This window comes from Callorhinus ursinus, unplaced genomic scaffold, assembly GCF_003265705.2.
Source record: "Callorhinus ursinus isolate GAN/ISIS: 27379988/994484 unplaced genomic scaffold, GSC_fseal_2.0 scaffold24, whole genome shotgun sequence".
In the NCBI taxonomy this organism is placed as follows: domain Eukaryota; kingdom Metazoa; phylum Chordata; class Mammalia; order Carnivora; family Otariidae; genus Callorhinus; species Callorhinus ursinus.
In genome coordinates, this window is record NW_027397086.1 from 22,150,710 (window position 1) to 22,177,565 (window position 26,856).

At 48.1% G+C, this 26,856-nt stretch overlaps 1 protein-coding gene across 13 annotated transcripts in view; it reads right to left on the bottom strand.

The window, feature by feature from the left end:
- Nucleotides 1–26,856, bottom strand: part of ZNF462 (zinc finger protein 462) — a 135,907-nt gene that overhangs the window by 60,413 nt on the left and 48,638 nt on the right. For 8 of the 13 annotated variants that reach the window (XR_012373524.1, XR_012373525.1, XM_073876605.1 and 5 more), the window contains exons 2-7: nucleotides 19,433–19,682; nucleotides 13,263–18,886; nucleotides 12,303–12,467; nucleotides 10,385–10,671; nucleotides 7,039–7,157; nucleotides 2,898–3,089 (exon numbers count right to left, since the gene is read on the bottom strand). Coding sequence is in view for 10 of the 13 variants with exons in the window: in XM_073876605.1 (XP_073732706.1) it covers nucleotides 2,898–3,089; nucleotides 7,039–7,157; nucleotides 10,385–10,671; nucleotides 12,303–12,467; nucleotides 13,263–18,886; nucleotides 19,433–19,652 (6,607 nt within the window). In the remaining 3 variants the exon portion in view is untranslated. Of the gene's footprint in view, nucleotides 1–2,897; nucleotides 3,090–7,038; nucleotides 7,158–10,384; nucleotides 10,672–12,032; nucleotides 12,136–12,302; nucleotides 12,468–13,262; nucleotides 18,887–19,432; nucleotides 19,683–26,856 lie in introns of those variants that run through there. The other 5 variants (XM_073876609.1, XM_073876611.1, XM_073876613.1 and 2 more) reach the window with 5 other exon arrangements.

Below are 26,856 nucleotides of genomic sequence, written 5' to 3' on the forward strand. Positions count from 1 at the left end.
TTATGGCTTCTCTACTCCCCCCAGGCCTGCAACACATTTTTGGTGCTTGTGTTCCCAGTGTCCTGGCATCTGCAGTGTGGGAAACCCGAACTGAGAGCCAACAGCCCCAGAGCTTCTCCCTATTAAAATGTGCAATTGGATTTCACATGCATGTTTCAAACACCATTCAAGGCATGATTTACAGGCTACTGTCTAGCCCCACAGCTGTTTCTTCATCCCCCAGACTTAGTCTTTTCTAGGAATCCACCACTCAGCTCCCTAGCAAATAGTCCTCCCAGTTTCAACCCCTTCAGTCATTCTTGGGCATCCAAAACGAAGCGAGACCTACGGTAAGGACTTGAGACAACATTTATTGAATGAATAAACCAAGATTCTGTCCACGGGATTATTCATTCATGAGAACAGCCCATTTGAGGCCTTCTTTCTGTTCACCCACCTTCTAATCAAGTTATTTTTTCCCATCAAATTAAACCAATCACTGCTGACCCACTGATAAAGGTTATTTATATACATTAAAAACAGCACAAGTCCAAGGACTTCTATGTGAGCTTCACTAAATAGTTGTCACCCAGGGCTTTCGCAGTTCCTGTGTTCTTTCTACAGAAAGGAAAAGAAAACACTTATATATTGCAAATTATCTTCCGTGGTTGACTAAAGACAGACTGCGTTTGGCAGAGTTAACATCCTACTATCGTCTTTCCATGACCACCCACCCCAAGGTCCCAACCCTCGTCTCACTTCCAAGGCTCTGAAATCACCCCTGAAAAGGTTAGACCTCAGGCTTAGGGTTATGGTTGGTTCAAACCCATGGTGACAGCATCTTCTAAATATTTGGTTTTAAGCTGTCGGAGGATACTGTATTCATTTATGATTCTTCTGTGCAGAGCACAGCTCTTGGCAGAGTATGGACTCAGGTCAAGTGAGTGGTCGGTAGGAGTCCCCTGCCCTGTGACTCAGCCCACATTTCAAGGGAGGAGGGCAAAGGGGAAAAAAAAAAAAAGGCATGACATTGAGAGAAACGTCCCAGGAAAAGCCCTTGTTGGAAATGGTGTTGGATATATCAGTTTCACCCAAAGGGCTCTGCAGATGTAGCTCCCATTTCAAAAGAAAGCAATTGATTAAAAATCATGTGAATTAAGATGTTACAGTTCACATCAAATGACATTTTGCCCTTTGTTGCGCTATACCCATCTTTCCCAATGAACAGCATCTCTTCTGCATAGGCTCCCGGCCCGCCCCCCCCAGCTCCAAGACTCGAAGTCTTTTGAGAAAACAACTACACGCACCCAGCCTCCTCCTACACAACAGTTGAGGAGATTCACTTCGTTACAAGCCACAGCCGAAAGAACAAGCCTTCCTTGTTAAGCCAAAGTCCTTTAAGACAGGAATACCGGTAAGGAGCCCGGGGGTTTACCATAGCATTTGGTGGGGGGAAAGGCGAGGCCACAAAGTTCCCTAACTCAGTAAAGGCAGCTTTAGCCTGGGGACGCGGCTTCTCTTCTCCTCCCACAGCTGTCTCTTTGCAGACCTCATGAAGGAAGATTCCTCATTTAGTCTCTGGATAATCTCATAATGTTGACATGCTGAGCTGTCAGATCTTCAGGTTACCTGAAGAGGCTCTCTTTTTAAACCTTGCATTAAAAATAACCCCAAATTCACACTTGTTATCAATGGCCCCCAAGGCCAAAACTGCAAAGGATGAGAATCACAGCAATAAAACGACCATTCATTCAATACACACCATGTGTCAGATGTTATGCCGGGCATTTAACATGTGCGCCTTTTCTCCTTGCTCTCTCAAGATAGTCAGGGAGATAGTATCGTTATCCAACTCTACGTGAGTGTGGAAGCCACGACTGCCCAGGAACATACAACTGGCACTGAGAGAAGTCAGACTAAAAGCCAATCATCTGTTGCCAAGAGCCCACGAACTTTCCTTCCAGTCCACTAAGGTGCTCCTGAGAACAGAACAGTAGACCTTGGGAACAGTGCGCTCCCTGGCTGGGAAGAACTCGAGCTGGTAGGAGATGTCGGGTTACTGGAGGGGCAGGGAAGGGCGGTTCCCGAGAATCCGCACACTTCCTCCTGTCCTGAGCACGTGATTCTGCAATACCCCCTGAGGTGAGCTGAGCAGTCAAAACACTTCTGCTTCTTGGTCTGGTCGAAACAACAAGCTGTCCTCTGGCTCACTGAGTCACACCTGCAACCTCCCGCCAACCCCACAGCTTTGGGTACACTGTCAGCGAGGAGACCCCTCCATGGCTTTCTGTATTTCTGAAGCTCCAAACCTTGGCAGTTAAACCCTCTTCCCAGCTGCCGCTTCCTCAACCACCTTTGGCTATCAGAAATCACGACACGACCCCTAAATTGCGACAGAATCAGACAGAATTCCTGCACCCATCCCCCCCTTCCCTCTCCTCCTGTGAATTCTGTGTAGCATAGGGTGGCCCCCCAAACTCTTCACGGCACAGGTCTTTCTGTTTTTCGGGTTTTTTGTTTTGTTTTGTTTTTCAGAACAACACAGGCTATAAATAAGTAATTAAGTAAACAAAGAAATAAATCTGCCTGGTATCACATCCACTTTCTTGCTCACAACCACACAAAAGACTCCAACACTAGTCCATGCACACGGAGTGCTCTTTCCACAAGCAATGCTCACACGAGTCCAGACTGACGTTTTGGCCACGGCACCAGGCACTCACCAAGGGCACCTCACCTTCCCGCTCCAATTTCTATACTGTTTCAACCTTCCCACATTTCTTCCTTCACTTGAACCGTCATGGTTTTGTATTAGATTTTCCTCCAGAAAGAATGACTGGCAATTAATCCCAGTGTCGCGTCCGCTCCCCCCGCGCCCGCACTGGGTGGTTAGCTCGCACTCGGAAGTCCCTTATTACCATTAGAGTCTTCCACTTCTTCGGCTGGGGTGGCTTTCTGGGAGGAGTGGTGAGCGTGTGAGGACAGCAGACTGACAATCCGTGGCCTGGGGAGGGTCAGGGCTTTTCCGTGGACCTTGAGGGAGTGTTCCTTCAACTGGCTGATTGTCATGGTGGAAAAGGAGCACCAAGAACACTTGTAGGCATGTTCACCTGGAAAAAGATGGCGGTAAGGGGTAGAAAAGGAAAAAGGGAAGGGGAGAAGGTGGGGTAGAAAACAGAACGGCATAGTTAATTCAAGCGAGGGAAGCGTCTCTGAAGCTTCATGGTCTAAGAATCCTCACAGACCAACTACCCGCCCCTTCCCACAACCACAGTGCTCCTCTGGGATTGAAACTCTTCGATGAGCTCCGTAATCAAGTGACCTGGTCCCTTGTCGTTTCATGCTCTACTTACAGGGACGAGCCCATGGATTGACTCCCCAGCAGGGAGGGAAACCAAATGTCTACGATCCCTCCTTCTGAAAGGTTTCCCAGTCTCTCATTCTCTCTCTCTCTCCACTAGAAATGACCATGTCAGCTTCCATTCAAGGACGCTTTTTATCATCTGCAGAATATAAGATACTTAATTCTTATTCCAAGGGCCTATCAGTGGCTTCCCAAGCCCAGGGTAACTAAGTGCAAACTCTGCGGTGCTATTTTCGTTCTTCACTTCTTTGCTGACTATATACCTCCTCGGTTCCACACATCCTGGTTTGTTTGTTGTTTTTGACCAGTTCACAAACCTCAGCATAAAACTCCATGTCCCTACCTAATCAATAGTGCAGAAATGGGTAAAAATAAGTCATTTTTTTTAACTAAGAGAGAGTTGTATATGTATAAGCACATGTGTGTATCTCCAATATTCTTTGATAAACAGGACATTTCAGTAAAAGTAGGCACTTTTATTTTAATTATTTTTATACCACAGAAACAGTAACCAAATGAGACTATGGTTCACCTTCACCCGAAGTCAGCTTTTAAATTAAGTGCATTTTAAAAGGCCAGGCTGTGAAATGGGCATGCTTATGTTGTTGGACAAACACTGGCTTGATCGACTCAGAAAGCAATTTTGCTTTGCTTTTTCTAACATTAGGCTTTGAATGCTCATGCTTGCAGCTCAATATCTGTACTGCTCAGAGTTGATATTAAGAAAATATCCTTTGGGCGCCTGGGTGGCTCAGTCGTTAAGCGTCTGCCTTCGGCTCAGGTCATGATCCCGGGGTCCTGGGATCAAGCCCCGCATGGGGCTCCCTGCTCGGCGGGAAGCCTGCTTCTCCCTCTCCCACGCCCCCTGCTTGTGTTCCCTCTCTCGCTGTCTCTCTGTCAAATAAATAAGTAAAATCTTTAAAAAGAAAATATCCTTTAACACACAGGGTTTCCAGCCATTAGGAAATGATTAAGTAAATGTGGACACAGCTTCTTGATGAATGATCATTCATTAAAATAAATTCTTGAAGGGTTTGTAGTAATATAAAAAAATAACAGAAAAGAAAACAGTGATACTCAGAAAAACAAAGAGAAAGGTACAATATGTTTTAGATTAAATTATAATCACAACTGTTAAAAATAATCATAGAGGCAATGGTTGAAAGGAAGTGTGATCAAATGTTAACAACAGTGGTCTTTAGAGAATAAGATTATGGGGCGACTGACTCTTATTCTTTCATTTCCAAATTTTCTCTCATGAGCAGGAGTTTTTTTGTTTGTTTGTTTGTTTTTAACATTTCTTTTTAAGGTGAAATTTTAAAACCAGAGGAGAGGAAAGAGAAGGAAGTGGAGGGGAAAAGGGGAGCAGAAAGGACCTTGAGCAAGGAAAGTTTCGTGGGCCAGGGAGGAGGAACTGTGGAAAGAGCTGCAGAGCAGGAATGAGAAAGTAAACCTCTGCCCTTGCTTTGACCCAGCTGAGATGGGTCATTCCCAGCCACCTTGAAAATGACTAAAGGTCTTCACGTGTGAGGTGAGCGCAGCACCCCAGATTCTGCACTGAGCCTCCGCTTTACCACTGATGACTCCCAGAGCATGAACTGCCACGAAAGTCTTGAAGAGAACCTTGAGTGACGCAACAAACTACAGCCCAAGGTGGAAGAGAAGTTCAAAGTCAGAGGACCCGAACAAGAACCTCAGTCAGTCCCCAGCTGTCATCTGGGAGTCCGGATGATGCCCGGTTGTCAACAGTGGTATCTATTACTATAATAAATATGGATATATAGAATATTATTTACCACATAACGTGGAAATGTGTCAACACATATTAATCATTGTATAGAATACCAATGCCCTCCTTATTCCATTTTTAAATTCTTTAATGCAAGCCTGGCTGCATGAACCTGGTTGGGTAGTGGCAAGGAGCACAGCCTGAGAGAGAATTCAAATCCAGATTATTTGATTTGTCTATGTGACTTTTACCCTTTAAAATAAAACAATCCATCTAGCATCGACAAGATGAGCCAGGCGTTTTGGAAAATGTATTGGCTTTCTCCAAGCCAAGACGCGGACACCAAGGTTCCCAGGTGTGCAGAGAAACAAATTATACCGCTCCCCCCTCTCTTCCTGGATGCTTCCTTCTTGCCAACCAGCGAGCACCAGTGAGAACAGAAGGCCCGCGTGTGTGGTCAGCTCAGTGCCCTGGAGTCCGCGGGCAGCCTCTGGTACTTTCTTAAAGTCCTTCCCACAGGCCAAATCATTTACCCAACTCCCACTGCTTACAGTGCTTTTGCCAAGGCGGAGACCTGTGAGAAAGACGGAGGGTGTCCCAGCTGAAGAATTTACAATATGCACACACGTTACAAAATAGCGGTCTGAACCCTGAAGCCTCTTACTCCATAGCCTTTAGTAGACTTTTCCTGAAAATATAAAAATACTAACAGACAAACAGAAGTCCCTATAGCCAGTCTCCCTGTCCCATCCCCATCCACAGCCCAGTGGGCCTTGGGGCAGCTGGATGGCTTCAGGAGTTTTGCTCCATGAAGCCAGTTCGACGGGACCCATCATCAGGAAAGGTGGTCAAAACCTCTGAGCGGGCCACTGGGTGCTGTGGAGTTGGGCTTCTGAGTGTGGCTGAGAACACCATGGAGAGGCCCCCCGGTCCCTCTCCACCGCCTTCTCTGCATCAGACCTTTTTCCTCTCTTGGCTGAGCTCTGATGTGCTACCTGCGAGCATCCTCCATCAAATGCGAAAAAGAGAGACCAGCAGCATCTTGTCAGCGATAAGGATGCAGGCTTTCGTTCTGGAGTCAAATTCTTAGTGAGTGGGTTATGTGGCCTTGAACAGGGCACTTTTTTTTGTATCCTCCTCTGACATTGAGGGGGACAGCACCTACCCTTTAGCACTGTCATGAGGATTAACTAGTGTGATGAATATAACATGCTTGGGGCACAGGGTGGTAGGTGAGGGATGCTCAGGACGGAAGCACGAGGAGATGGAAAAAGAGTTACAGAGACCAGCACAGCTCCTGGACACTCATGACCCAAAGTCATTTCTTATCTGCTGTAAGGAAACGTATTTAAGGGTATCTCATGAGAAATCTTGCGTGTCTTGAGGACTCTGTCCCTTTGAACTTCCCCAAGACTGCACTTTTATTTTAGTTAGGAATTATCTTCAGTAGATGCTAACAATTCATGCATTTCCATTAGAAAGGCTGGGTCGGGGCGCCTGGGTGGCTCAGTCGGTTAAGCGTCTGCCTTTGGCTCAGGCCATGATCCCAGGGTCCTGGGATCAAGCCCTGCATTGGGCTCCGTGCTCAGCAAGGGAGTCTGCTTCTCCCTCTCCCGCTGCCCCTCCCCCTGCTCATGCTTTCTCTTTATCTCTCAAATAGCTAAATAAGATCTTAAAAAGAAAAGAAAAGAAAAGAAAGGCTGGATAATTTAGAAATTTCTCGAAAAAACAAGCCTGTTAATAGCACATAATCAACTATGACGTGCATGACAGGGGCTTGGTATTTTGGCTTCAGGAGATTCTATAATTTTTCTTTATGTTTCTTCATTAGATTAAAATAGAAATGAACATGCAATCATGTCAAGAATAACTTCTTCTCATGTGCGGGATAAGAGACTTTGAATTTCGCTCAGGGACCATAGGATTTCAAATCCAGAGGACTCATGCATCGGGAAGGCCAACTCACCAGCGTGAGCCTTGAGTATATGTGTTTTCAGCCGGCTGTTATAGGAGGACTTGAAGGAGCAGAGTTTGCACCGGAATGGTTTATGGTGTCCATGGTGGGTTTGCATATGGCGATCCAAGCTTGATGGAGAAGAAAAATAAAGGAGAGAGAAAAACGACAGGATTAACAATTACATACATTTTTCTCCCAGCCCTTTTCCAGCAATCCCACTTCGAAGCTGTTCAAAGTCATTTTGTTACTTCCCAAGGATGGTGCTTACCCAAACCAAAAACAGCAACAAAAATGACAAGAGTGGTCGTGCCTACTTGAAAGGGAAGGGAGGCTCAAGGAGGGAAAATATCAATAGCCTTTTTGGATTGAGAGACATGGCAGCGGGAACAGGTCATAGTAGACTCTCGTTTTCCCTTCCCTAGAAGCACATATAATCGGAAAAGGGCATCCAAAGAGAAAAGATGAAATACCAGGGAATGCAAGTTTTCTGCCAAGTTGGTGAGGAGTGCCTATCAAATAGTCCCTTAACTTATTCCTCCCAAAAAAGGCATTAGAGAAATTTTGCATTTAAAAAGGGATTTCTTGGGGCGCCCGGGTGGCTCAGTCATTAAGCATCTGCCTTCGGCTCAGGTCATGATCCCGGGGTCCTGGGATGGAGCCCCACATCGGGCTCCCTGCTCAGCAGGAAGCCTGCTTCTCCCTCTCCCACTCCCCCTGCTTGTGCTCTCTTTCTCGCTGTGTCTCTCTCTGTCAAATAAATAAATAAAATCTTTAAAAAAATAAAAAGGGATTTCTTTTTAAATCTCAACTCTGCATTCATGGTGAACACTCAGGAGGGGAAGGCAAGTTTCAAAGCAGTTGAGCTCCTTGCAATGTGCTGTCACGTCTCCGTGTTTGTAAATGTGAAGGCAACGTACAGGTATGTTTCAAAGAAGTCATGTGATCCAAGGGCCACTCCCCCCTTCTGATAAACACCACCATGTTTGCTGTATGTCAGAGCAACTTATAAAGAAGTTATTTAGTTATGCTGAGCTCCCAGTATTTCATAATAATTACTAGTCTAAAAAAATAATAAATCTCCCAAACAAGGTGTGGGAAGGCGTTCTAATTTGTACCCGTACCCCAGAGAACTAGACTCCCTTCTAAATGACTCATCTGGGAATGGTTGCTGCTTACCATTTAAACATATAATGTTCTCCTGAGCTCCAAAGCAGCACTTTTTAATCACCTCCGGACATCTCCCTCTGGGTGTCCTTTAGCTTTCTTAAACTCAACTCAACTCAGCCCTAAACAAAACCATCGGTTTTTTTTTTCCCCTCCAAAACAGACGCTCTTCCTCATCTCCTTGCTTCTACAAAGGACACCACCATCCTCAGTCAACCAGATCGAACAGCTAGGTGTCATTTGTCCTCTACTTTGTTTCTCATCCCTCAGCCCCTACAATAAAGTCAGTTTTTCCAAATCATGAAGATCCTGCTTCCTTTAACCATTCCCAAAGTTCCATCCTAACTCCTTGGATCACCTATGACTGCCTTCTAATTGGTTTCTCCCATCTTTTTTTCCAACTCAAGAGCATGAGCTATGGCGTCAGACGGCCTGGGTTCAAATCCCAGCCATTGCTCATAAACTGCGTGGCCTGGGCAAGTTACATAAACCTCCTCAATTTTCTTATCCACAAAGTGGAGACAGTAGTGGGAGCGTACCTCATAAAGCTGACTTAAGAATAAAATGAGATAATACTTGAAGGCACTTAGCGCACTGCCTGACACATAGTAAGTCTCACTAAATGTCAGCAATTATGATGACTACTCATTCCAGAGTCTTCCTTTTGCCGGTAAGGTAAATTACAAAGTCTTAATTCCGCATTCACAGACTCCAAATATAGTCTCTACTCAAGTCTTCGAACTTTATCTTCCACTATTCTTTTACATTATAACTTAAAAGATTAGTGAGACTGGACCCACCAGCTGGGCCCCCACGAGCCTCAGGCTCCGTTCCACAGGCTTATGCTCTCATCCCTTCCACCATGTTGTACGTCCTGTCTAAACTATTCAAGTCCTGTCTTCCGACTTTAAGACCTGACTCAAATGCTCCCCACTCCGTAAAACCTTCCCAATTCTTCCACAGTGGAAGAAGTAACAGTTCCCTTCTTTGAAACTTCATAGTATTTTACTGATAAATTTTTGGACAAAGTTAAAGTGCCTTATTTTGCCTCATTTGTGTGCTTGCTTTGTTTGTAATTCCCCTAGCCCCTAAGCTCCCTTAGCTCACGGGCCATGGCCTCTTCATCTTTATACCCCCTTGATATCCCCCACCAGGTCCCCAGCACACTGCCTAGCCCAGGGAGTATCCATTTATTCACAGGGGTCTGCAGAGACTCTACTGGGTGTCAGAAAGCAGGATAGATGCTGGGGAATGACTACTTCTTAAACTGACAAGAACTACACAAGCTTTATGTCAGTGCATGCATCTGACGACAAAGCCGAGACGTCAGGCTCCGTGGCATTCAGGGTTTGTAACCCATCCTACCCACTGGAAAAGCATTGCCTCCTCCTGCATTTCAACAACTAACTAGCACTTTATCTTTCTAAGAAGCAACCAGCCCAACATTTATTTTCAATCATCCTAAAAAGAAACAGCATGTCAGTCTTACAATCGGTCACCTCCATCCAAGACGGTGGCACACATCATCGGTCATGTATCTCTCTCAGACAGTTCAAAGAGAAAGGCAACAAAAGGTCGTTTCTTCTCAGAACCACCCCCCTTCCCATCACCCCCCAAAGCCGGTCACAATAACTCCAAATCTACAACTCCAAAGCTGTGATGGGCCTCAGGCAGCTCCTTCGCCTCAACCTCCCTGTACTTCAAGCACCTCTCGGCATCAGTAACTTCCTTACTTTTCAAGGTCTTTAAAAAAAAAAAAAAAAAAATCTCAAGCAACGATTCTTTGGTCACATGAGGGAATAGTCCTAATTTTACCTCCTTAGCCCCTCAATTTCTCAATTGGAACTTCCTCGAATGCCGATGAGGTTCTGGATGGACGTTTGACAGATATGCCAGTAAATTCATCTACTTTCTAGTCTTTTGTAAATCATAGCAACGCCTCCAAAATAGGCACTTTTAAAAAAGGCCCGTATTTGCCAAGTCTAATGTTAAGCAATCTCATGCTCTTGGCTCCCTTTGACAGACGGGGGGGACTGAGGCCCGAGGTAACCTAAGCAGCTAAGCAGCAGGTGCGAACCCTGAGCGGGGCTCTCGGACTCCTCCGCGCCGCCCCTGCTCCGGCTTCGCTGCCTTCCGCCACGACACCTCCCTCCCTCCCGGCCACTCCCTGTGAGCACGCGGCAGTACTTACTTGTGCCTGAAAGCAGAAACAAAGGAGCAATACTGGCAGCCGTACTTGTCCTCGCGGGTAAACATGGCCAGGGCCAGATGGCTCCTCTCATGAGAACGCAGCCCCTGCATGGACATCAGGACTCTGTCACATTGACTACAATGGTATCCCCCCGGCCGGGTTTCATCCTCCAACATTCCATCAAGCAAGCAGTGTTCACCATCCACCCGGTCCACCAGGGCGCCACTGGCATCTTTGGCTGCTTCCAGTCCATCCAGGAACAAGTGGGAAGGGTCTTCGGCCTCCTGCTAAGAGAACCACACACACACACATGCCCCACCAACAAAATAAATATCCATCATCATCGTCTCCAGCTCTCCTCCTCTCCCTTCATTCTCCCAAACTCATCAGCATCTCCTGTTCAAGCTTCCTCCCCTGCCTCTCGGGCTCCCCCTGGAGGGAGGGCAAACCTGCCTGCCATTCGTCAGGCAGTGTTGGTGATTTGAGGGCAACATGTCCGGGCTCAGGCTGCTACTGCCTGGGAAACCCAAGAGAGGGGCTCTCCCACTGTGAAGACCATTCACTCACTTGGCTCCCATCTTAGAAAGCACATTCACACTGCCATCCCACCTGAGCTGACATAAAGCAGGGTTAGGGTTATGGCTCAGAGAAAAGAAAGGAAGGAAGGAAGGAAGAGGGGGAAAAAAAAAAAACGGAGAAGTTTGGGCACCTAGGAGCCGTGGGCCATCCTTGGGAAATGAAGGAACGGGAAGGACCCTGCCCTTTGTCACCCAGGCTCCTCCCCACCCGGCATGTGGGGACTTCACCCATCGTTCGGGAGGCTGCTGTATGATCGACTGAAAAACTTAAGGAGCAGCCTGGGCTTAAGACACCCGTGTTTGGAGGTGACTCCTTGGGTTACTGATTACACACAAAGAGCTGCCCTGTTTCCCTTAAGCGATTCCAGGTAACATGCCTGGGACACACCGCGGGGGCGTGGAGGGGGCCGACCGCCACTGCCCCCGGGGGCCGCTGTGCTGCTGAGAGCCAGAGGGGCTTCAGTCTTCAGTGAAGGAAAGCAGAGACTTCACGTCCATGCCACGTGGGCACAACATGACACCAGATCGAGAAGGGCCGATGACAAAAACATATTCACATAGCTGGAGACAAAGAGCTGAGCCCCGAACTAACTAAGTTCTCCGCCCAAAAATCAGTACTTAGCCATATCCTGGAAGGCAGGGATGGTGGCTCGGTCACTGAAACTGCAGCTGCTGAGGGGACTGTGATGTTCATGTTCAAAACAGGCGGCCCAACAGAAGTCAGGGGCAGGAGGGAAGGCGCTGGTCAGTGACATATGGGGAAAAGGGGATGAAGGAGCCAAATCAGGTCAAGGGGTTCTCGGGACCCTACTGTGACTGGGAGGCTTGTAGTGTTAGATTTCATGTGTCTTACGCTCCTCAGAGGACCCAGGCTAAGAAGTAAAAGATTCTCCTGGGCTCTCTGCAGTGTCAGCCGGATGAGAACAGTTAAGAAGTCAGGCGGCGGGAGGGGCAGAAGATGATGGGAGCAGGACCCACTTGATTCCTCTCAAGAGCTCGGGCAACTTGGAAGAGCAAACACCTAATGGCACTAAATGCAGCACAGAAGGGCGACCCAAAGCCTCCTGTACCGAGAGGCCCGGATCTTCCGTTTCCACCAAACTATCCGCGTGGAAGGGAACCAGATCGAAACGCGACCAGGTCGAAACACGAAAGATGAGAAGAGGGTCCAACCTGCAAAAAAATCAAAACAAGCCAGACCGATCCAAGCACAGCTCAGGAACGCCCACATTCTGGGACGCCCTTTCCTGAGCTGCTTTGAGCAACGGGGGTTAATCAGTAACTCGAGTGGCTCACACACAAGAATGCTCATCCAGACCTCCCCCCTCCCAGGTCCTCACCTTCACGGCGGCGGACACCGCCGGGACGCTGCCGTACTGGACGTGCTTTCGCAGGTGGTTGCAGATGGCTCGGAGCGTCGGGTGCACTTCCACACAGAATTTACACTTGTAGCCCACCACCTTCCTCTCCTTGATCTTTGGCACCTCTTCTAAGTGACCAAAAGGCTGGTAAAATACAGTGGTAGCCATCAGTACTCCGAGCCCTCCCTCGCACGCCGGCATTCACGCTCGTAGCTTACTAGCCAGACTTTATTTCAAAGCGGATTAGCAGGTTAAAAACCAAGGGAGAGCTATGTGAATATTTTTACAGAACGAATTCGTCAGAGCCGTGGCACGCTGCCTACTAGGCAAAAGTCTCCGGAACCCAAATGTGTTATGACTTGTGAGGAGAGAAGATTTCTGTGGCGAAGCCTCATCGTCACAGCCACCGGGTCGTGTGGTTTTCAAACCAACGTCAACTACGCAGGTGAAACGTTGCATAGCTACGCCATTAGTGAACGTCTTGACCAAAAAAATAAAAAAAATAATAATAAAAAAAAAAAATCTACTCCTGGAGATGTTAAGGTTCACGTAGCAGACACTGCAGACCAGAACCACGGCTGAGAGGTGCCGGTGACACCGAGAGATGGCCCACAGCTGCCTTAGAAAGAGAGCGAGCGTCGTCGTGTAACTAGGCCTCAGATAAGGCTACTTGGCAGAAGGAGATCCAGAGAAACCACCACCCCGGCCCTCCCCTGGGGAGCCCTGGGAGGAGCAGGAGGGAGGGGAGCGGGGCCGTGGGGGAGGGGGAGCAGAGACCGGGGGATAATCAAGCTCGAAATGTTTAATTGACTTATTGAGCTCTCTGGCAAGCTAAGTCACTAGGAAGCCTGTAGCAGTTTGGCTGGCAACGAAGAAGTGCGTGTGGGCACCAGTGATGAGAGGCCTCCTGGGGGAAGGGAAATCAAAACATATCCTTACCCTCTCTTGTTTGAAATCTGCAAAAGCACCATCTGCATATTTCTGCTTGCTCAAAAGCTGTTTCCTCCTCTCCTGACGTTTGGCACGCTTCTGGAATTCCTCATTGTGAATGTTCAAGTGTGAGGTCAGCTCCGCCGTGCTTTGCAGTTTGCTATCACAGTGCTTACACTGGTAGGCGGGGTTCGGCAAGCGGGGGCCGCCGCCCAGAATGACGAAGTCCCTCTTCAGGTCCCGGCTGTGGTGGTCAGTGTAGTGCATGCACAGCAGCTCGGCCGTGCTGAAGGACAGCTTGAAGCACTTGATGCAGCGGAACGGGAGCCACTCCATCTCCGGGGCTTCGCTTCCCTCCACCTCGGCGGCTTTCTCGAAGCTGCCTCTCTCCTCCTCTTCCATCAGCACCGGCTTCTCGTGCTCGTCTGCATAGACGGCCGTGAAGTAGCCACCCAGCTTGCTGGCGTGCTGCTTCTTCGGGAACACCCCTGGGTGGCGCTTCATGTAGTGGGACACGATGCCCTTCTTGCTGAAGGACTGGAAGGAGCACAGCGAGCACTTCTTCTTCTCAACGGCCCGCCGGAGCTCCTCGCTGAGCTGCGGGGAGTCGTCCTTGGGCGGGGACGGGATGATCACCTTGTTGGGCTTGTCGCTGATGGTCCGGGAGGCGGCCAGGCAGTGCGTGTAGTACGCGTCGATGTCGTGGCGCTTCTGGTAGTGGGCCGCCAGCCCTTTGCGGATGGGGTTGGTGTAGGCGCACAGGGCGCACTTGAAGAGGTTGTTCTTGCCCTCCGGCTGGGCACGCACGTTGTTGTGCTTGATGCGGTAGTGCCTGGCGATGCCCTTCCTCGTGGAGCAGAAGTACTTGCAGAGCTGGCACCGGAACACCGTGTGGGAGACCAGGTGTGAGGTAGAGAAGTGAGACGTGGACACGGGCTCCTCTCCCACCTCCTCCTCGGTAACGGAGACCTGGGAGGGGCTCCCGTCGGTGGTCATCTCGGGCTCGAGGGAGACCGGCAGCTTCGGGGGTGACGGGGAAAAGACATCGAATTCGGGCTGATTGTGATACTTCTCGTAGTGGATTTTGAGCTTCTCCAGCGTGCCGTGCGTGTATGGACACAGCTTGCAACGGTAGGCGCCGTAGCCTTGCTTGAAGATCCTGCTCGTCTCCTCCACGTCGTTCTGGGCTATGTCGGCCGACTGCTCCACGTCATGCACAAAGTCCTCGGCGGTCACCTTGATGGCCGGGTGTCGCTTCTGGTAGTGGGTCAGGACGCCGTGGATGCGGGTGTTGATGTACGGGCAATGCCGGCATTTGTAGACGGCGCCTGGGTTAATGTCGATGTCCTGGGCGAAGTCGGCCGCCTTCACCTTCATGCCAGGGTGCTTCTTCCCGTAGTGTGTAAGAAGGCCGTGCAGGTTGTTATACTCAGACTGGCACACGGTGCACTGGTACGGGGTGGACGATATGGCCGGGTTGGCCGAAGCCAGCTGGATGCTTTTCTCTGGGGAAAGCCTCGCGTCGTCCGGGCACTCGGCGTCCTGCTCGGGGAGTGGCGGGGGCAAACTGTTTTCACAGTTCACAGGACCCACCAGCTCTTCGGCAGAGGCGGGGAGGGGATTCTCAATGGCATCTTTCTCCTTGATGATATCCAGCAGCACCGACTCATCACCGTTCATGGCCCAGGGGTGGAAGGCCTGGTAGTGATTGGTGATGTCCCAGATGGACACGGCTTCAAAGACACAGTCTCTGCATCTGTACGTCTTCGCTTCCGCAGGCATCGTCAGAGACGGAGGGGACGGGTCTGGCCCAGCCCAGAGTTTGGTAGCCATGTAAGTGTAGTCGACGTAATGCTCCGGATGCCTCCTTTGGTAATGCAGGAGCAGACCGTTGGGCTCTGTGTGGGAATAGATGCACCACTCGCAGTGGTAGCCAGCTTCTATCAAGCCATCGAGAAATGCCCACCGCATGATGGACGTGACTGTGGCCTTCAGGGCAGGGTGGTCTTTCTTGATATGCTTCCTCAGTGCATAGAAGTAGGGGGAGGTATATGAGCACTGCCTACACTTGAGCGCTCGCAGTTTAGCTTTGTCCCGCTCCATGCTGGAGGGGGCGACGAGCACACAGCCAGCAGGCTTCTTCTGGTTCCGGTCACAGAGGCTTCGGATGGTGGCCGTGTGCTGCCGGATCACATCTGCATTGGCCTTGAAGTCTCGGTGCTTCTTCTGATAGTGAATGAGGACACCTTTGACCGTCCGGTTCCCATAATCACAGTGCTGGCAAAAGAACATCTCATTCTCCACAGGAGGGCCGTCTCGCTCAGAGCTGCCACGGTTCAGCTGTTGCATGGGGGCGGGTGGCCGAGGGGAGCCTTGGGGCCCCTCGGACCCTCTCATCATTGCAGCTGTGGGAGGAGCCTGTCTGATATATTTGGCAGTGACCTTTATTTCTGGGTGTCTTTTCTGGTAGTGGACAAGCACTCCCACAACTGACCGATTGCTGTAGGAACAGTGTTTGCAGTAGTAAAGCTCAGTACTGAGGTCTGGTGGCGGGGGTTGTGGGGGGGGTGGGGAACCCATGTTGGACATTTTGGGAGACATTGGAGCACCCACCTCAAATGATAACTGAGAAAGGGCAGAGCCCCTGTCCACAGACACCATTCGCATGGTTTTCTGGATCCTAAAGTAGGAAGCCTTTTCTTCCGGGTGTTTCTTCTGATAATGAACCAAGACAGAATGCATGTTGGGGCTTGCGAACGAGCAAACGTCACAATCGTAAACGACAACAGTGTTAACTGAGGGGTCCTTCTGATTTTCACATTCTGGAGTAAAGGTCTTTGAAGGAGTGTTTTTATTAAACGTAGCTGGCAGACCGCCCCCGCGAGCCACGGGAGTGGAAGTCGCCATGCTCTTGGGGGCCGAATTCAGAATCTCCCTCAGTGTCTGGGATTCCGTATTCAGCCCTTCCTGCTGCTCCACGACGTAGCTGGAAAATATCATCGCGTTGTTAATCTTGACCGTGGGATGCATTCTTTGGTAATGTGGCATCAGGCTTCGGACGTTCGGGCTCGTGTAGGAACAAAACCGACACCGGTAGATCAGGTCCGAATGGTCAAAGTTGAGTACGTTCATGGCTTCTGGGTGGTGTTCGCCGTAATGCTGCTGCAGGTCTTCAAAGTTGGTGTAGTCAATGTAGCATTCCAGGCACCTGTACACGGCACTGTGATCATTGGGGTCCAAGATGTACCTAAAGCTGAACTTGATGTACGGGTGCATCCGCTGGTAGTGGGTGCTGACACTCCGGGCAGATTTGTTGTTAAAGTCACAGTGTTTGCAATAGTAAAGCCTTCCGGAGTCACCAAAGTCTGTGTTCTCGTTATTGTGCTCAGTTCCATAGATGGGAGTCTGGGTGTTCAGCAGAGCGGTACTGGAAACCTGGTGATCTTTCAGGTTTGTCGAGGAGCCGTAATAGTCCTCTTCGTCTTCAGAAAGGGTGAGCTCTATCTCAGCCCCGTTGGTGGCGTTGTAGTCGTGGGCGACGCTTCTGAAGCTGGGCTCCTTCTGGGGCTCCCCGGCATCTCTCGCCCAAATCTGTTGGGCCGAGAAGGATGCGGACACCTCCATGACCGGCTCCGTCGGCTCTTCCTCCCTGTCCAACTCAACCTCTATCTCCACTTCGTTGTCTTCCTCTTCCTCCTCGTCGTCCTCCACATTGATCACTGCATCCTCCTGCTGTTTTGTTTGGTTGATTTTGCTCTGCAGGTTGCTTGCTATCTCGTCGATCCTCGTTCGCTTCTTCACGGGCGATAAATCGAGGGGAAAGTCATTAGCGAGCTTCCTGGAGGCCTTGGCTACAAAATTGTTCTTGGAGGACAACCCAAGAATTGAGGTCTGACTTTTCTTCACAGTGTTGCTGGAAGAGGGGTGGCTGTCTGTCTCACTCTCCAACGGCAGGCTTGAGGGCTGCCCCTCGAATTTTGGCAAGTTGTCGCAGAACGAGTGTTTGTGCTGCTGATGGACCCGTAGCCCTTTCAGAGTCGTGGTGGAGTAATTACACATGGTGCATTTGTAAGGGTGCAGGGGCGGGGCTTGCACGGGCGGTGGGGGCTGCTGCGTCGGCGGGGGCTGGGGCTGCGGCTGGGGTGGCACCTGGTGGGGGGGCTGTAGCTGCGGCGGCTGAGACGGCGGGGGCGGCGGCGGCGGCGGGGGCGGCGGTGGCGGCGGGGGCTGTTGCTGCTGCAAGGGATCCAGCAGGACTCCTGACTTTCTGCCATTGATGCTTGAGCTCTCGTAAGACACGACCCCTTCGGTCAGTGGAGAAGCGAGGCTTTCGCTCTGGGAATTCACAGCATCCCAATCTGACGCTGTACCCGTGTGACACTGTTTGTGAGCCCCGAGCTTTAACGAGCTTTTGCAAGTAAACGGACATTCGTCACATTTGTAGACAGCGGTCTTTCCGGACAAGTGGATGTTTTCTATGTGGCGGGAGATGCTACGTCGATGCATAGTGAGGAAAGGACAAAAGGGGCACTGGAACCTATTCATGAACCTTCTAAACGGAATGCCCTTGGTCTCCAACAACTTGTTGCCGTCTGAGCCCATCAGCTGCTCTGCAGACAAGCCCGATGTCTGGTGATCCATAGCATTCAAGCCATTCTCGCTGTCTAGCTCATTCAGCTCTTCATCAGAACTGGAGTCATTCAGCATGCTGTTAGTTTCCAGGTCAGCAGAGGAATTGGTCATGTCAGCCATTCCATAACGCGATCTCTCCGCCAAGTTAACGAGGCCAGAGTTGTGAGGGGACTTCGGCTTCATCTGAGGGTAAGACACGGGTGGAAACTTGGAAGCGGACGAAGAATTGGGTCTCATGATGGAGTTACTGATGGAGCCCCGGAAGTTGGAGACGTTAGCGCTGGGCAGCTCCCGGCTTGCAGCATTCATGGACAGATAGGTGGAATTGGAAGTAGGGCTGGGGGCGCTTTTGTTCTGCACATCAGGGAGGTTAGTCCCTTCTTGCTGCTGTCGGAGGCTGGAAAGGATCTTGACCATGCTGCGATGCTTCTTCATCATGTGGTCACACCAGCGTTCTCGGCGGGGGGTCTGGTAGCTGCACCACTCACAGCAAAAGTTGCCTCGAGACTTGGTCAAAGGCTTGACCATGGACTCTAGGATGCTGCGCTCCACGACCTCTGCTGGCAGTTCCTTGCAGGGGTCCTGCAGGGACACGGGTGGGACCACGGGGTCTGGTATTGGAGCAGGGGCAGGGAGGGGAGCAGTGGTCTCCTTCAAATTGTTTTTGTGATACATCTTCTGATGCTTAATTATTCTTGCCCTCCTCGGTGACTTGTATGTGCAAAACTGGCAAGAGAAGACCTTTCCAAATCCCTCATGCATCATAATATTATAATTTAAGGATCCTGGAACAGGGGGGCCCGCCGAACTTCCTTCAGCTTGAGCTCCGTGGACCTTCCTTGTGTGTTCGATGAGGAGGTTTTTTGACCTAAAGTAGCGTACGCAGAACTTGCATTGAAAAAACTTGTTTGTTGGTTTGGGATTAGGGGCAATATGCTGACCGTAATATCCTGGACTGTGGCCATAGTAGCTTCCAGTCCCCAATGCAGTTGCATTTTGACCTAAAGAGAAAGCATGAGGTAAGTGAGAACAGAAAAGCAAACAAAAGAGAATTAAGAAATTCCATCATGCAAATCAATTTTTCTTTTCCAATTATTCTTCATTAATAAACATCACATTCAAAAGTCCTAACATCTCAAGATGAGGCCCTGAAGAGTATTAATGAAGCATTCATGAATGTACACATATCGCTTCTCACAGATGAAGACGCAGCATTCAGCTTTAGGAACGATACTCACCTCATCTCCACTAATGTGCCCTACAGCTATAAAAAGACGCGTTTCACACACTGTGACATTCATCCCAGAATTCTGCAAGATACTATCCCGTTCTCCAAATTGAAAGGAAACTAAGAGACATAAGGAAGCTGAAAAGACAATAACGTAGGACACTCAAGAAGAGAGACATGACGCCCAAATCGCAAAGATGGCTCGCAGAGAGTAAGAAACTCTGAAGAAGCCACACATACCAAGACCTGCAGCTACAGGCTAGAACTAGAGAAGAGTGATAGGACATATCAGATACGCCGAGAATCGGTGAAGATTTACCTGATAGATCCTCTGCGATCGCAAATTCGTCCTTTATAGAAGAATACTCCACCTCTGTCTGATTACTGGCATTCATGGACCCGGATCGTGGCTCATTAGCATTGTCTTCAGCAACATCAGTTGGCTGCAGAAATGCCGTGTGGACATCCTGAATGTGCGCCTTGAGATCTTCGTAAGACGGGGCTCTGAAGTCACAGCCATCGCACTGTAGCACCTCCATGATCTGGGCCTACCTTCTCACATTAGGAACCTGTGACAGAAGTCAGAACACAGCATCTGAAGAACTGCCCTGGTTGCACATCCCAAGTCGACAGGGCTACAAGTCCATTAACAGAAAAATGTCTAGTATCGGCAGATTTCTCTCACTGAACTTTGCCAGTTGGAACACCGGCCAGAGAAACGCAATCAGACATACTAGGGATAGTGTCCTTGAGTTCCTAACTTCAAAGAAGGGGGGGGGCAGATAAACATTTTCCAGTTTGATATAAATACATCTCCAAATGCCATTGGTCAAGGAGACCCTTAACAGTTCAAAAGTTTTAGTAGTTTCTGAATTTCTTGACTGAATTTAAATTTTTAGGTTAAGTCGATATTGACTTTGATTCTGGCTTGGACCCCCAATTTTTTTTTTTTTTAACTAGAACCTTTCTCAGAAGTAAAGAGGATGTCTGTACAGAAAAAAAGGACAAATTTCAATCATCATTAGCTGTTTTAATATGAGAACTTTGATGTTTAATCCCCAAATGGTGAAATAGTACTGAATCTTGCACTGGTGGTAGAGAGAGCTTTTATTATGCCTCTTATTATTCTAATATCTTAACTGATATTGGGGTACGCTTCTTTCCTCCTTTCCCCAAACAGTCTAGTTGTGTGTGTGTGTGTGTGTGTGTGTGTGTGCGCGTGCGCACGTGTGCACGCATGTGTGTATGTGTTTCATAAGCTAAATGGTTATTTTGCTTTTTACTACCTACCAATTATAACCTAACAGCTTCTCCAATCTAATTAGGTCATAAACTATTTCTCACGAGATTCTCCAACCACCAACTTGAGGTGACAATCCGGTTTCTAGTTTAAAGTTGCACCTTGGTACCTTGGTTTACATTAAGGTAACAGACACAGTTTTGAAGAGGGGCTTCTAAGTTGTGCCTCTCTCTTTTCCTACGTCTCTCCTTCACAAACGTGAAGTGTATACTTGCCTGCCAAGAGCCGTAAACCTGGGGTAGCATAAAGCAAAACTTGCCCAGGTACCTTCACTCTGTTCTTCACTAGGTGATTGAGAGACACAGAGAGCTTCCCACTAACTCAATGGAGAGGCTCACCATTAAGCAGTTAAGAATGTACTAGAAGGTGTAGTCTGTCCCATCGCAATACACATCTTGAGTTGAGATACCCGATTATTATCTTAATCAGTGAGTTACTTCATTGAGCTCACCACAAACTCTACTGAGTCACTGTAATCTAGAACCAGATGTCCAAGAACTAAAGCCGAAGCCAAATCTTTCTATAGTTTCATTGTACAGCAACTTTCAATACTTTTTATGGCAAAGGGTAAACTGTTTCTGCAGGAGGAACAAAGTCGAGTAACATGTCAAATGTAGAGAAAGGAGCCATTGCGGGCGGATTTTCTATGAAAGAATGCTCCTGCTGATAGCCTGCTAAAATAACTTCTGGCAAGTCCAGCTCTGGACAGACTGAGCTTGCAGAGTGAGACACAGATATTTACCTCCTCTTCTTTCACCCAGCAATTTATCCTTTTCCAATAAACACTGAACTGTGCACCAGAGTCTTTTCAGCTAACGAAGTCTCAATATTCGAGATACACAAGCTTTTATGCCTAAGCACCAACCCAAATTGTGTGGAAGAGGTTGCTATCAGCTCTGGATCAAATTACAGCAGTCACCGAGGCCCCACCCCACTTCTCCTTTCGCACAGTCCATTAGACCTGAAAACAAATTTTTCCATGGTGCAGACGACTCCTGCATTTAGAACACTTCACAGAAAAAAGCAGATCATCTAGTGTGCACTCCCCATCCCCCAAGCCTAGCCCTTTCATCTCAGCCAAACAAGCCACAGCTCTGCTGAATGTGTTTATCACACTTTCAAGAGATAGGAGCTCCTGCGTCACTGAAGCTCTAAGACTCACTAAGCTGCCCTAGTCCTCTGAGCTTTAGGAGCAGCCATTTTAGCTCGGAGCTTCTCTTCCGTGCACAACATGGCTTCTCTGGGATTCTGCTAGGCTGACAATCAGAAATGAGCAGTAGAAGAACAGGCTGGGCTCCTCCTATGCTCTTCTCCTCAACAAAGAATGAACTGTTTTCGTTGCTTTCCGAAAAGCAGCACCTTTCTCCTCCTCAAATGACATTCACCAAGATCTCCGAAGGTTCTTTTATCCCATGATTGATAAGTCTGTTCGTTAGTCCCAGCAGAGCTAACTGGTTATTGCGGGACGATCCTGGACCAGACCCTGTTCTACAGCAGGATTTGGGGGTGGGCTGGGGGGACCTCCAGAATGCCTTGGCTTCTTGGGAGTCGTCCTTCCACACACAGAAGACATACCATCCGACTCTGCTTGCCAGATTCCAAAGTCTAATGACCTTTGTTAATCACCAGCCAGTCTGTCTGCATCAGCAGACCCTGCCAACAGACACACCCTTCAACACAAAGGCTGTAGCTATTCCTTTTAAAAGAGGTTCTCTGAAAGCTCCATTGTGTAGCCCGAGAGGAAAACAAAATCTCTTCCCTTCAAAACTTCAAGCCTTTAGAAATAATGCAACAAAAGGCTTTCTGCTGTGTGTCTTTTGGAAATTTTGAGCCTGGTTTGCACAACATCAACAAAAATTATGGTTCTGCACAAGGAAAGCAGGGCACCTTCAGCGTTAAGTCATCCACCCAGACATGAAATTCATCTCTCTATGCAGTTCTCAATATCTTGGTGTCTTCGGAAGCTGTTATCAAGGATTCAAACTTCACTGGATGCAAACACAAACCAACAGTCTCCTTGTTCTGCTACAAAGGAGATTAAAGGGTCATGAGATCAGAAAAAAAAAAAAAAAACAAACAACAACAACAAACCCCACTGATTTGGAAAAAGAAGAGATGATGAAAGTGATTTCCTAATGGGTTCTAGCTTTAATGTTGTTGCAGTCTCTACCTCAAAAATAGCTCAGAGCCTTAGAAGAGGTTAATCTCCAGGCTGCTGAGAGAACCAGCTTCAGGTACAGCTGAATGGCCTTCAATTTGATGTCTGCACCAAGCGTGTAAAGGAGGACAGAGCCTCCTTGGAAAGCCATTTTGCCTTTGTGTGCACATTTCTCCTTAAGACACTGACATTAGAAGAAAACAGAAATTTCCAGCATGGCCTAAACAATCAAAGAAACAGAAACTCGATGTGTTTATGAGACCGAGGACGCACACACGTGGAAGAAGTGAGAGCGGGAGGAGAAGAAAGGAATGGGGGAGGACAGGAGACAAAGAAAGCCCGACCGGAGGATGACCCATCCATCAACCAGAGTAGGTTTTCACAGCAGATGGTAATCCTCTGAGAAACCCACAACAAGGAAAAAGAGGAGAAAGAAGCTCTGCGTATCTGACTGCTTCATCCACCCAGAGAGAGCAGCAACACTCAAAGACTCAGCTAGACACTGATCTGCTCCAAAATTATGATCTAAAGCTAAAAGCCTTGATCTCATATCTACTTACTTCTTTTAAAAATACTGTCATAATGAGATTAGCAACCCCCCCCTCCCCGCCCCGCACTGACCCAATCAGCAAAATCAAAAGCAGAAGAGGAAGCTTCGGAACTAACTAAAAAGAAATGCTATTTCAGAGGGTCATGGGGTGAGTCTACAAATCAAACAATCACCCCCATCTCCTACCACCCTTCCCCCAGGCAGTATTCCCAGGGCCCTCAAGGTCAAATAGGCATCAAGGGCTAGACTCTAAACACCACCCACGAGGAGACCTGCTCCATGAATATGGATTCTTCTCTAATGCCCTAGTGCCGAACGTGGTCAGGCCTCCTAACACGCTGGAAACCCTGAGACCATTCGAAGTATTCATTGCTCTTCAGTACCACTTATTACCCATTGCTGGTGTGTTCCATTTCCATTTCTAGTTTGGGGATTTCCAAAGGTGGGGTTTTGATGAGAAAGCCTAAATCCGATTCGCCACATCTGACAAGCTCTTGAAGACATAGTCAAAGACAACCCAGAGAGATCTTGCTCAAGATCTGGAATATACACAGGCGAAAGAGGAGAGGGAGATGATAGACACAGGCTGCTCTCTTGTTTACACCACCTGCACACCCACTTTCTGTGCTCAGGATCCCGGAGAGCCATGATGCCGTGGTGGAGGTAAAAGGGGCGATGTGCAGCGTCATGGCATGTCCTTCTCCCGCTCACAGCCCAGACGTACCTGGAGAGGGGGAGGCACCCTTGATGGTTCACGGTGTTCTCACCAGCCGGCCACCATCAACCCTCGCCCATGGCAGCTTGGCGAGCACAGTTCTCCAGGCTTGCATAAACATGGTCTTCAAGTCAAAGTCCCAACTGTCTCCAGGAAGTGCCCGAATTAAAACACGCAGGCCTTGCCTGGATCGAACCTGTTCTCTGACTGAAGGACTGCAGACCAGAAATAAAGCCGGGAAGTGCCACAGCCACGGGGATTCAGCGGCAACTAATTATAACCTTCAAAGCCTTTGAGAAATAGAACCAGAAACACCATAAGGTGCTTTTCCTCTGTCCACTCCAGAAACCTAGTTTCATTTATAAGACACTGAGCTCCCCAGTTCTCCTGAATCACAATTCTAATAAAAGGTTTTAGTTAGCACCTGTTGTTTGTGCTTTTCTTACTTTCCAGTGAATGGAAAAACCAATTATCTAAGGACTGGTAGTGGAATGCATCAACTCTGGAATAGTTCAGCTAGAAAAACAGAAACATCAGGAACCTGCAGATCAGTCTATGAATGTATCTGCAGATCGGAAAGAGCCGAGAGGGTGAGGTCAAAGAGCTAGGGGGCGTGTTGGGAGGTTAGCACTGCTAACCCGAAGCCCCAGCACTGCCATTATGAGGAAAGAAGAATTTTCATGCCAAGGATGAAAAATGGGGGGAAAACAACTAACTCATCCACTTGTGGATGCGGGTTGCTACTCTGACAGCAAGGGGTGTTCTATGTCACTACTTATCACTTACCCTTGTCACAGTCAAAGTGGCAGTTCTAGTAATTTAAAAACCATTTAAAGCATCCTCCCAAACAGGACTGGACTGAGAAGAAACTGAGGTGAAACGTCCTTTCAGGAACAGGATCAGTATTTGCAGGATCTAGGTGACAAATGCAAACGAAGACTCTCTCTCTCTCTCTCTATATATATATGAAATAATTAATTTTACTGATTTAATCTGACCTCAGATATGAGCATGTGCAGTCCAAATTTGACAGGGACTCTGTCTATCAGAGCAGAATCAGCCCCTTCTGAACAAGCACAAATGATTTATGTTCTCCTCCCATGTTTAGTTAGAAGAAAAAAGTAAAATAAGCCAGCAAAATAAACGAACAAAGAACTCCTGACAACAAGCTACCTCCACCGAGCCCACAGCATTCAGTACCACTATAGATCCTGGCTCGCCATGTGGTGTCTTCAAATGTCCTATCAAATGTTTATACTGTTTGCTACATGATCTAAGCAGTTCTGTGTACTCTTGGCAATTCACCACACTAATGAAAGGTTTAACATATCAGGGAGGATAAATAATTAAGGAATTCAGAAGGGAGACACAGCTGTTCTTCAAAACCAAATTTTCAGAAGAGAAAGGATTAATTTGCAATCACATATGTAACCCCCAATATGAGACTGGATTTAAATACTAGACGAGAAATACCAGGAGACCCCGAGTCCTGCCAATGCACGTTGCCTCTGTTCTATGTGGTCAGTCTGGTCCATCTGTGGACCTTGTACATCAGCACAAGTCTGAAGCAGGCAATCTACAGATTAATAACCCACTCGCTTTCTGGCCAACGATGGTCCTTTTCAGGTTATCGCTTGTTTTAGCTTTGTTCTGCATCAAGTTTTCAAGTGTTACAGGGCATGTTGAGTAGTATTTCATAACAGATGCCTTTGGGATCATCATTAAAATGAGACGAGCATCCAGGGATATAATCTAAGTGACTAAAAAAACTGTCAGATATGTAAATAAGAAGCAGTTCTGGCTGAGTGACCTGTTATGAAAGCAGGTAGTGAGTGCCTAACACAGAAAGAGATAGTACATACCTTCTGGAGAATTCATGCATTCCTTTGCAATGATATAAGGCTAATTGAGGCCAACAAACCAATCGGCAGCCTGCCAGCTCTCCTGTCCTTAGAAAAGGAAGCGTGTGATTTGAACAAGGAGATAAAAGAGGAGAGAAGGGACTAGAAAAGAAAGGGAGGAAGCAGGGTGGTATCTCAGTAGCTTTAGACTTCATTGTCTGGAAAGGGGAACCTGCAGTTGGCTAGATAAGTCTAATTCTGAGAAGCATCCTGACAATATTCTCCTTAAGAAACAAAACAAACCAGGATGCCTCCTCATACTAAAATGCTCAAAACGCAACCGTGACAAATGAGATCCCAGCTCATCTTGTTCTTTCAAATGACAGAAAGCCATTCTTGGTGTTGAGTGAATTCTCTGAAATGTCATGGGCCCATCAGGAAGTTCCAAGGAAACTTTGAAGCCATTCTTGCCCTAGCACATTGAGAACAAGAGATTAACTGATTTCTCTCCTGGAGGGCCAATCCGCACCCAAACGGCAGAGACAGAAAATCACGGTGTTCCTTCAGAGACTCTTCAGAATGCTGGCTGGGTTTCTACAGACACTTTTCACACTACAAGAACCCTCATTATAAAAATTGTAAAATTAAAGGGAAGTTGCAGATATGCTGCTGGGTCTTCATTACAGAACTGACTGAGACGCAGAGTAAGCAGAAGTTGCCAGTGAAACTCATCTTTCACATCACGAAAGACCAACTCATGCATCGAGTAGTACCTCCTCTGTGGGTGTGAAAGCCCGACTGACCTCAGGCACTGGGCATGTCTTCGCGGCCGTAACTGTTCCTGGCGCAGGTCTGGCCAACCACACAAAGTCTAAGTTCCACAGTTTCAGTGAATGGATCCAGAAACCGTCTTAACAGTTTACCTTATTCTCTATGACCACTCAGAACAAAACAAAACAAAACCAAAAATGGTGTATGGCTGTTGACTTGTGGAGAGGATGAGAAAGTTTTGCTATGAGAACTCTTTTATTTAGGGGAAAAGCCCACAAAAATCCCAATCTAATCCCTCAGACATTTGCACATTGCCTTCCGTACATGGTTCGCTCAGAAAATTCAGACAAGTCACTTCCTTTGGATGAGAATTATCCCGTTTGCCCATATCAGTGGCGCACAAGGGCC